Raw genomic sequence first — 12,165 nt, forward strand, 5'->3', positions numbered from 1 at the left:
CCCATCCCCCCCAAAAAAAAAACAATTTTTTTTTAAACATCTAATAAATTATCACACCCCACATTATACCCCCCTCTCACCCCCCCTGCCCCCCTCACCCCCCCCCCAATTTTTTTTTAAACATCTAATAAATTACCACACCCCACATAATACCGCCCTCTCACCCCCCCCCCTACCCCCCACCCCCCCCTTATTATTTTTTCTTTTTAAACATCTAATAAATTACCACACCCCACATTATACCCCCTCTCACTCCCCTACCCCCCCCCCCCACCCCCCCCCCTCAAAAAAACACATTTTTTTAAACATCTAATAAATTACCACACCCCACATTATACCCCCCTCTCACCCCTACCACCCCCCCATCCCCCCCAAAAAAAATATTTTTTTTAAACATCTAATAAATTACTACACCCCACATTATACACCCTTTCTCACTCCCCCCTACCCCCCGCCCCCCCCCCCAAAATTTTTATTTTTTTTTAAACATCTAATTAATTACCACACCCTATATTATATCCCCTCTCACTCCCCCCCTACCCCCCCCCCAAAAAAAAAAATAATTATTTTTTTTCCTTTTTTATTTTTGAAAGATCGTCTTATAAATTATTGAATATGAACAATTTCCCCATGATGGCTTACGTTATACTGTCAAGCACTCGAATAGTCGAGCGCGCTGTCCTCTTACAGCTCTTGTTAGGTCAAAAGGTCAAAGGTCAAGGTCACAGTGACTCGAAATAGTAAAATGGTTTCCGGATGATAACTCAAAAATGCTTACGCCTAGGATCATGAAACTTCATAGGTACAATGATCATGACTGGCAGAAGACCCCTATTGATTTTCAGGTCACTAGGTCAAAGGTAAGGGCACAGTGACTTGAAAGAGTACAATGGTTTCTGGATGATATCTTACATTAGGTCAAAGGTCAAGGTCACAGTGACAAAAAACGTATTCACACAATGGCTGCCACTACAACTGACGGCCCATATGGGGGGCATGCATGTTTTACAAACAGCCCTTTTTACAGGTTAGTTCACAGACCAGTAGCTATCGTCAACACATCCCATGGTGAATGTTTTCGTATACATTGAATGGCTTCTTGCAAGAACACAATTCTTCTTTTGGAACCATTCCACACTGGCTCACACCGCCAGCTGATGGACCTACTGCACGCTGAGGTACCCGGAAGTAGTCTGGTAACCATGACAGGGAAGAAATGGCATTGGAGAGCACGCACGGGGGCGCTGTACCTCAGCCAGACAATTCTAAGATCACACTGCTTCAGGTGAACCTTTTGCTATTTCATATTGTGTAAAATCTACCAATTATATGATTAAGACATCTTTTAAGTGAGAATATGTGGTTTTAATTAAGTTTGAACAATGAATTAAAACCCCTTTTAAACCTTTCCCCCATAAGAAGCAAACTGAAAATGGCTTTTGCAACCAGCATTAAATCAGAACGGCCTGGGAGTAACTCGCAGTCTGTCCAGATTTTATGCTGTTTGCTGCTCATCAGTAACTAGGGTTGGAAATGAAGCCTTTAAAACTTTCTAAGGGACTACAGATGCATAAAAAACATATCAATCTGGAATCTGGAAAAGGGTTAATGATGTTTTTTTTGGCTTATAAATTTAGATATAGTATGGTATAGTTGAGCTTTAAAACTCTCCAAAAATTAACCTGACACTGATTTGTATGCATGGTTTTTATGCCCCCGAAGGAGGGCTTATAGTGATTGGACTGTCCGTCCGTCTGTCCGCCACACTTTGCGTTTAGGTTTCGAAAAATGCTCATAACTTCTATGTCGCTTCAGATAGCAATTTTATATTTTGCAAATTGGCATGCATGTGTATATGGACAAGGCCTATCCATATGCACACACATTTTGACCTTGACCTTGAACTTAGGGTCCGCGTTAAGGTTTCAAAATCTGCGTTTAGGTTTCGAAAAAAGCTCATAACTTCTATGTCCCTTGAGCTATAACCTTCATATTTTGTATGCATGTGTATATGGACAAGGCCTTTCCATAAGCACACAAATTTTGACCCCTGTGACCTTGACCTTGAACTTAGGGTTCGCATTTGGTTTTGAAATGACTGCTACTGGTTAAAAACTTACATTTTTGTTTCTTTCTAGACAATATATTGTTGAAATAAGCACTGTATGACTGACTCTCTAGTAGAAATTTTTCACAAAACAATCATTTTTCCAAATGATTTACTATGATTTAATGTGTATACTTGATGTTTGTGTGATTCTCTTATAAATTAAAACAACAAATAAAGTACTGTTCTGTTCTGTTATTGTTTCATATATCTGACTTCTGGTAATCATTAATGCAAACAACTATTCAAACTATTAAATTATGCTAATAGAGTTCACCAGTATCGATTAAGTATAAGCAAGCTATACTCCTTGCAGAAAGAAGATAGCGGAAATCTTGCAAGATAACGTTTTTAATATCACTTGCAGACTTACATGTAAATGAATATTTCCTGTTGCTGCTTTTAAGGACATTATTTGCCAGCTCCGTGTTGAACCTGGCGGAGTTGATTGCACTTCGCCCTGAGCTTTCACCTCTAAAAAAGTCCTGTACTTCCATGAGAACCAGCTCACATATCCCGTACAGGCGCACAAACAGCGACCAGAGAGGGACTTCCAGTATGGCTATAACCAAATCATGTCATGGTGAGAATTGAGTATCTTGAACACATGGTTATTTTTGCATCTTTGTTATATGTGAATGCTTCCAGCTCTTACTTCGGAGCTTACCCTTTGAGCTTTTCTTACTTCGGAGCTTATCCTTTGAGCTTTGGCATTTCTTCTATAATTTCAAAATCATTGTGCATTTGTAAACAAAACTTACTGTATGGTGTTTATAAAATAAATATGCCCCCCTTCGAAGAGGTCACTAGGTCAAAGGTCAAGGTCACGGTGACCCGAAATAGTAAAATGGTTTCCGGATGATAACTCGAGAACGCATACGCCTAGGATCATGAAACTTCATCGTTAGATAGATCATGACTCGCAGATGACCCCTATTGATTTTGAGGTCACTAGGTCAAAGGTCAAGGTCACGGTGACCCGAAATAGTAAAATGGTTTCCGGATGATAACTCAAGAACGCATACGTCTAGGATCATGAAACTGCATAAGTAGATTGATCATGACTCGCAGATGACCCCTATTGATTTTGGATCACTAGGTCAAAGGTCAAGGTCACGGTGACCCGAAATAGTAAAACGGTTTCCGGATGATAACTCTAGAACGCATACGCCTAGGATCATGAAACTCCATCGTTAGATAGGTCTTGACTCGCAGATGACCCCTATTGATTTTGAGGTCACTAGGTCAAAGGTCAAGGTCACGGTGACCCTAAATAGTAAAATGATTTTCGGATGATAACTCGAGAACGCATATTCCTAGGATCATGAAACTTCATAGGTATATTGATCATGACTCGCAGATGACCCCTATTGATTTTCAGGTCAGTAGGTCAAAGGTCAAGGTCACGGTGACCCGAAATAATAAAATGGTTTTCGGATGATAACTCGAGAACGCATACGCCTAGGATCATGAAACTTCATGGGTAGATTGATCATGACGCGCAGATGAGCCCTATTGATTTTAAGGTCACTAGGTCAAAGGTCAAGGTCACGGTGACCCGAAATAGTTTAATGGTTTCCGGATGATAACTCGAGAACGCTTACGCCGAGGATCATGAAACTTCATAGGTACATTGATCATGACTCGCAGATGACCCATATTGATTTTCAGGTCACTAGATCAAAGGTCAAGGTCACGGTGACCCGAAACAGTAAAATTGTTTCCGGATGATAACTCAAGAACGCTTGGGCCTAGGATCATGAAACTTCATAGGTACATTGATCATGACTCGCAGATGACCCCTATTGATTTTGAGGTCACTAGGTCAAAGGTCAAGGTCACAGTGACAAAAAACGTATTCACACAATGGCTTCCACTACAACGGACAGCCCATATGGGGGGCATGCATGTTTTACAAACAGCCCTTGTTAAATTTTAAGTTAACGCTTAAGTAAACTATAATGTTCATGTGATAATTGTATGGAGACTATTAAGTGCTTATTCACAAGTTCTGAAATGACAATCAAAGATATAACAGTTGAGTGGCTAAGTAACTTTTGACAGTTTCAAAGAAACTGTGCAAAGAAAATACTTGATATCAGGTCTTGTGTTTTGAAAAACTTTAAATAAAATAAAGACTACATTATTTTTTCATAAACATCACAAATTACCCAATTATATGAACAATAAATCAATTCTATATTTCATGAAGTTGCATGTATTGATCAACATACCAGATTATTAAAATGGATTTATGTAAGATCATCATTTATAAAAAAATTTGCACTTTCCCATTTCAAATCTGCTAATGGTATATTATTTTCAGTTTAGTCGCGAATCAAGTGCTATTCAACTCTGAGTTCAACAAGACATCATTCTTGGCCAACATCAAGTCATTCTTTAAGCTTATGCCAGACCATCATCCTTCAGGCCTAGCTGACCAGATATCGCCTAAGTGCCACGTTTTAAACTACCCTATAGTGTTTCCGGATACAGTGCCTGAAGTAAATAACGTTGGAAGTGCAACAGGGGACGTTTCAAGTAACATGCTATGTGCTATTCAAAATAAAGAAGATTGTGTAAAACATGCACACATAAGCGGAACAAAACGGTTCAAGAAAGATGATTCACAATTGCATATAGTTTGGCCCCATAGATGGTAAGTCTAATGTAAAAGAAGAAGTTCTGTTAGTATTTTGTATATGGATGTTTGTGAAAATAGTTTGTGGAATGAAACAACATTCTACTTTAGTTGCATACATCACCTTGAAAAGCAAAAATGATTCATGTCCAGTCTCTGAACCTGTCCTGTTAATTACAGTTTCTCAGTATTATTTCGGAATAAAGTGCCTTCATTTAATTTTTGAAACCGTTCAGCATAGAAATCTACAATCAAATGGAAAGATCAGTGAAAACTCTTACTTGAATAATCTTGAACATGGAACTCCACACCATTCAACAATGACTTCTGCTCACCTGCCATTGTTGCACATACAAGTTCCAGCATCGTAAGCGGTCAAAGAAAAGTTTTTTTAATGATATTGTCCACTTACATTGTCTGTATTTTTAGTCTTAGTATGTGTTCCGTGTTACAATTTTCAGGGAGCATGACAAGAACCCAGAGTCATTTTTCCAGGCGATGTTGCAGCTACAGGCAGCAGGATGTGACTTCCAGTTGTCAGTCATCGGTGACCAGTATTCAGAAGTCCCAGGTGGGTGATGTATAGTCATGAGTCCGGGTGACAGACTAAGGGATTCTGTCAATAATGTATTTTGACAGTTAAATGACAGAACTTTATAAACATAAAACCTGCATTATTTTAGGACCTGTTCTAAAACAGTTAAACATATAAGCAGTTTTTGACGCACTTTATTAAAGTAGGCGTGATAAGAAATCAAAAAGAATCTCCAGGATTTTATTTAACAAGTGTGTATTTCAATTCATACAGTTAGACTTGGAGTGTAAATGTCTTCTTTTTTTGTAAATCATATATAAATATTTTTAAATAATTAATCGTCTGATGCTGTTATGCTCTCCACCCCTTTTCGAAAAGGTTAGCTAGGGTATACCGCTTTTATCTCCATTGGTCTGTCGGTTTTTCAAAGGACATCTTTTAAATACTTCTAGTAAGTATTCTGCATATGGTTGGTCAGTAGGAAAGAAAATCCTTTTGGTTTTGAGGTTAAACAGTTATATTTTAATATTAACATACTTGGAGTTTTCCACACAATATAATGAGAGCGTTTTGGACTAGGATCACATAAATTATATTAGTAACCCTTGATTATGTGATCACAAGGGGGAACACATTATCAAATTATTGGTTAATATTTGCTCATATTGATGACTTGTCTGCCTCTCGTTGGATATACATAAATTTACATACTTTACGAACATCACTCGATCAGACAAAACATTATAGAATGACCTTTTCACAAAAGATGCCCTTGTGATACTTGATACTGCACAGGCTTATGTGGGACAACACTTTATGCACATGCATTAAACCCCCTTTTCACAAAGCACAGCTCATATGTATTTAGATATAGCATCCTTATTTTATCAAATGCACACAGATTAGAGCATTTTGCTTTTTATAGCCATTTTCGAAGAAGCCAGTTCACAGCTGAAGGATAAAATACGGTACTGGGGTTTTCAGAAGACGCGTGGGGAGTACTTCCGGGTACTGCATGAGGCGGATGTTGTCGTGTCCACAGCCAATCACGAATTCTTCGGTGTTGCCATGTAAGCGACGAGTCGAATACCTTCTTCTATTGCCTTTCTATTGCAACTCATAATGGAAGTTGATGTAAATTATCATACGTTGTTGTTGGTCATCTATACAATTTAATTATTCCATTTAATAGTCACATCATTCTCTGTGTTAAAAGATATATTGTTGTACTTGCGCACTTACTAAGGCAGAGCGATTTAGCTGATGAAGGCAATCATTGTGTTGGCGATGTTATTCAGACAACTTTGTTTAAATACTGGTAACAATCATATGATATACATGTAGTATTTATTATTGTGGCATTCTTGAGCTTACTTACTGTCCATTAAGTAGAGCATTGAGAATATGTGTATTTGAATATATGAGAACATGACTCTGGGAAACCCGCTTAATGCATGAGCATAAATTGTTGTTGCAGATTAGCCTCTGCGGTCCACTAGAATAATTTGTTCGTGAATAAGAGATTTGTTTAAAAGAATGTCCCAAATAATTACCATTTTCTGTACTGTTTCTCCAATTAAACAACATAGGATACTGATTGGATAAATATATACTTTAATATCTGTGAATATCATTTAAATTATTTCACAGTACTTCAATCAAAGTTTGTAACGTTACTACAATATACAAACAAAGGTTCAACTAAGTTGCCATTTCGACCTTTTTTGGATGATAGTTTTTGTTATTCAACAATGTGTGCACTTTTTCAGGTTGGAGGCAGTACACTGCGGTTGCTACCCTTTGGTTCCTAACAGACTTGTGTATCCAGAAATATTTCCAGGTAAAAATGGTTGTTTTGTGTACACATCATAAGATAAATAAAAGGTAATATTTCCATGTTCAAAGATGGTTTCTAATACATGGTGGCTTCGGAGTCTGGAAAATGGCATCAAGTGAAACATAAGTGAATTTAAAATTTTCAGAAAACAACAATGGTGGCACAATTTTTAAGGATTTGGCCCCATCTCCGCCCAGTCACCACCCAAAAATTTAACTTATTAACTGAACATCTAGGGTTCAAATTGATGTGACAAAAAATATCACTAAAAAGCCTATTTTGGTCCAGGATAATGTATGGCAATGTCAGGCAATTATGCTAAAGACTAACAGTGACAACAGTGTAATGATCAGTTTGTTGCAATTAAACTTAACGTAGGTAACACTATAGTTCACAATTATTGTGGCTTTTAATTTTGTAAACTAATAAACAGATTTGAGAAAAAGTATGCTGAGAATTTTGTGGTTTTTGATCGATTAACTATGTCATCTTTTGTTCAATATTCTTTAGATGAGAACATTTACAATACAGACAACCAGTTGTTCAAAAGACTAAGAGATTTCTGCAAGAACCCGAGTATGCTGAGGCGAAAAGAAATTAAGGTACACACAAGTAGCATCTCAATTTTTCATAAAACTTATGTATGTTTTATTTATCTGCCACAACAATAATTTGAACAGCTGAAATAATTGAAAAGCAAAAATAATATTGGGTAATGTTGTTTAGTTTCATAGTGTTTTTCCCAGGAGGGCGTAGTGGGTGCCTGGCACAGTAAATTAAAAATGAACATTTGAAATTGCAGTTTATCAAAAAAGGGGCAAAATGTATATTATTTATGAAGCATGTGTAATTGTTGTTGCAATATAAAAAAGATATTATAAAAAGACATTGTTCCAGTGCTTTCAGAAATAAGGGGCGGATTTTATGGTTGCATAAATACAAACAGAACACAGAAAACCATACACATATATATATCAACATACATTAAAATATATATATGAGGCGCGTTCTGAGAAAATGGTGCTTAATGCATGTGCGTAAAGTGTCGTCCCAGATTAGCCTGGCTAATCAGGGACGACACTTTCCGCTGTGAGTGTATTTTTAGTTTCACGGAAGTCCCTCCTTAACCAAAAGTTTAGGCGGAAAGTGTCGTACCTGATAAGCCTGTGTGGACTGCACAGGCTAATCTGGGACGACACTTTACGCACATGCATTATGCCCAGTTTTCTCAGAACAGGACATTATATGTAAAATATACAACTTCTATCAAGTAGTATAGATGTAATGTACAATTTATAACAGATCGATACACACCTGTATAGTTGGGCCTCACATCGGGCTCAATTCCTAGAGATTCTAGAACCTCCAACCATTCCTGCAGCAACAGCCAATACCAGCAGGAACGGACATTTGGCATAAACTGCGGATACCAATGCCAGCAATGTGTGAAAATTGAATTGATTGTACCATGTCGTTTTGTACATAAATATAAGACAATAAGTGTTATCTCTTCAAACCAATTCAAACCGAGTTATGCCAGCATTTTTAGCTTTACTGATCATAATGTGCTCATGGTGAGCTTTTCATTGTCTGTCGTCAACATTGTCCTTGTACACATTCTAAAAGCCACATTTATTGTCCAATCTTCATGAAACTAGGTCAGAACATGATATCTTGACCGAGTTCCAAACTAGTTCAGGTGAGGTAAAAAACGATATTAAAAACTTGCTGACACTATATTAGTCCCATTTATTGGCCAATCTAAATGAAACTTGGTAAGAACATTTTTCTAAATTAAATCTCGGCTGAGTTTGAAACTGGGTCATGCCATCTTTAGTTATGGTCACTCGGTCACATGAAAAATATGTTAATCTTCTGGAAGTCACTTTTTTTTTACAAATCTCCATCAATAAGCTCGGTAAAAACATTCTTTTCATTAATATCTAAGCTAAGTTCAAAATTATAAGTGTGCCTAGAAATTACACGTCTATGTTCCATGAAGTACATTATTTGGAACTCCACTTTATCATAATAGTCTACTTCGTTCGGGTCTCAGGTTGGCGCAATCAGGCCAATGGCCCTCCTTTGTAATAAAAACCAGTGTCAACTGTTAATTAACCATATCTTATCACTTTAATTGAATGTTTAGAGGATTATGACAGATAAACAGAATTGCACGCGACATAAGTGTCCAAAATAGACGATGGGAACAAGATGATGCCATAAAACAGACATGCATGATTTTCCTCGGACAACATTTGATACAACCTAATTTCTAAACAAAAACTCTGTTACATAAATAAGTAGTTGCAAACAGTTCCCTTAAAATTCCAACTGCTTCTGAGATTTCTAACGAGTGCGTTCCTAACTTAACAAAATAATCAAAATCAAGGTAATATTAAACCATATTTTATATAACTAAGTTTGAGAGGATCAAACGTTATACTTTTTCTAAACTTATTGTAAAATAATTGGCTTTTCATTCACTGTTATTTCTCTACACACGTTGTTGAATGTGAAGTACAACAGCCATTGTTGTTATAAGGTCTTTTCAAAATATTTGATGTTCTCATTTACCCACCGACCATATGTTATTGCCTTATATTTGTTTTGTAATGGATATGTTGTTTGCCTAGCGACTGTGAGGTCACGGGTTTGATCCCCCACCCGGTGAGCGTTCTATAGATCTCCCCTATAGACACCAAGTACTTGTTCTAGGCCCAGGAAACAGACTCAAGAGCGTTTATATAAGCCTTAGGTTTCGATGCAATCGAGCTAAAATAAATATGTTTAAACTAAGAGTACCCGGGGTTCATTTAAGTAGTACCAAAGCCGACAATTACCAATCGAGTATTACTTACACCTTTATAAAAAAGAAAAACTTATTTTGTGGCTTAAGATGGTTTGCTTTTCGTGAATTGCTGCCTGTTTAACTATCCAATGTATTTCGTTACTGTTTTAACATTGCATACCTTCAATTTGATAGTTTATATTCTTGTCTGTAATTTGTGTTTCCCTTGTATCATGAATATCAATCAATACAATCAAGGGTTACTAAATGTCGTCTCACTAGTTTAATTTTGAAATGGGTGGAGTATAACCCCTCTTTCATCATGTCTTAGACGACAATTTGCAATCATTTTTAGCTCGACTTTTCAAAGAAAAATGGGAGCTATAATACTCGCCCCAGCGTCGCCGTCGGCGTTGGTGAGTTTTTTTATAAAGTCAAATAACTTTAACACTATCAAATATAATTAACTCAAACCTTGAATACTTCTTTATGTCAACAAGACAATTGTGTATGCCAAGTTCCATAACTCTGTCAGCATTATTTTTAGTTTTATGCCCCTTTTTATACTTAGAAAATTGAAAATTTGGTTAAGTTATGAGTTTAGGTCCATTTTATTTCTAAAATATCAAAGCTATTGCTTTCATACTTGCAACACTTACTAACTATCATAAGGGGACTGTGCAGGCAAAGTTATGTAACTCTGACTGATAGAATTATGGCCCCTTTTATTAAGTTTTGTGTTTTGGTCCATTTTACTCCTAAAGTATCATAACTATTGCTTTCAGACTTGGAACACTCGCTAACTATCATAAGGGGACTGTACAGGACGAGTTGCATAACTCTGGCTGGCTTTTTGACGGAATAATGGCCCTTTTTTACTTAGTAACTCCAAAGTATCATGGCTATTGCTTTCAAACTTCAAATACTTTCTTACTATCATGAGGTTACTGTACCTGGCAAGTTTAATTTTGACCTTGACCTTTGAATAACCTTGATTCTCAAGGTCAAATAAATCAATTTTGCTTAAATTGCCATGACTTCTTTATTTAGGATCTGATTTGGTTCATACTTCTACAAAACAACAATTACCTGACATTCCACAATGGACTCTACCTAAACAATCCCTCACGCCCCACCCCAGCATCCCCCCACACAATTTAACAAAAATCCTTTTTGTATGCCCCCGGTAGCAGTTGAACTCTCCGTCAGTCTGTGCGTCCGTCTGAAAACTTTCACATTGGGTATAACTTTTGTAATATTGAAGATCGCAACTTGATATTTGGCATGGATGTGTATCTTATGGAGCTGCACATTTTGAGTGGCGAAAGATCAAGGTCGTTCTTCATGATCAAAGGTCAAATATATGGCGTCTGTCTGTCCGTCTAAAAACTTTGACATTGGTCATAACTTTTGCAATATTGAAGATAGCAACTTGATATTTAGCATGCATGTGTATCTCATGGAGCTGCACATTTTGAGTGGTGAAAGGTCAAGGTCATCCTTCAAGGTCAAAGGTCAAGGGTCAAGTCTGGCAATATTGAAGATAGCAACTAAATATTTGGTGTGCATGCGTATCTCAAGGAGCTGCACATTTTGAGTGGTGATAGGTCAACGTCATCCTTCAAGGTCAAAGGTCAAATTTTGCAATATTGAAGATAGCAACTCGATATTTGGCATGCATGCGTATCTCATGGAGCTGCACATTTTGAGTGGTGAAAGGTCAAGGTCATCCTTCAAGGTCAAATGTGAAATTTTGCAATATTGAAGATAGCAACTCGATATTTGGCATGCATGCGTATCTCATGGAGCTGCACATTTTGAGTGGTGAAAGGTCAAGGTCATCCTTCAAGGCCAAAGGTCAAATATATGGCTTCAAAGCGGTCCAGTAGGGGGCATTGTGTTTTACAAACACAGCTCTTACAACACTTACCTGACATACCACAATTGACTCCACCCAAACCATCCCCCAGGCTCCACCCCAGAATCCCCCCTCCCCCGAAAAAAAATTCCTTTCTTTCCTTCTTATTCTTGAAATATCATCTTTTGTTTTATATCTTTACAAATGTTAAATAAATTTTGGAAAATATACCTGAACGCAGAATCGTTTATAATGTACCAATTCTTTAAAACAAAAGCAATCAATATGTTTCAATTATGGTCCTCTTCTAGTTAGAATATGACTATATTACCTTGACCTTATTGAATATGAACAATTTCCCCAGTATACTGTCAAGCACTCGAAAAGTCGAGCGCG

General features: G+C 37.1%; 1 protein-coding gene across 1 annotated transcript in view; it reads left to right on the top strand.

The window, feature by feature from the left end:
* Positions 1-1,076: 1,076 nt before the first annotated feature.
* LOC127874907 (glycosyltransferase-like domain-containing protein 1) overlaps positions 1,077-12,165 on the top strand; it is a 121,356-nt gene continuing 110,267 nt past the window's right edge. Inside the window, exon 1 of the mRNA XM_052419594.1 lies at positions 1,077-1,285. Within this exon, the coding sequence (XP_052275554.1) occupies positions 1,092-1,285 (194 nt within the window). The 5' untranslated portion in view covers positions 1,077-1,091. The remainder of the gene's footprint in view (positions 1,286-12,165) is intronic.

The sequence above is a fragment of the Dreissena polymorpha genome, chromosome 3, assembly GCF_020536995.1.
Source record: "Dreissena polymorpha isolate Duluth1 chromosome 3, UMN_Dpol_1.0, whole genome shotgun sequence".
In the NCBI taxonomy this organism is placed as follows: domain Eukaryota; kingdom Metazoa; phylum Mollusca; class Bivalvia; order Myida; family Dreissenidae; genus Dreissena; species Dreissena polymorpha.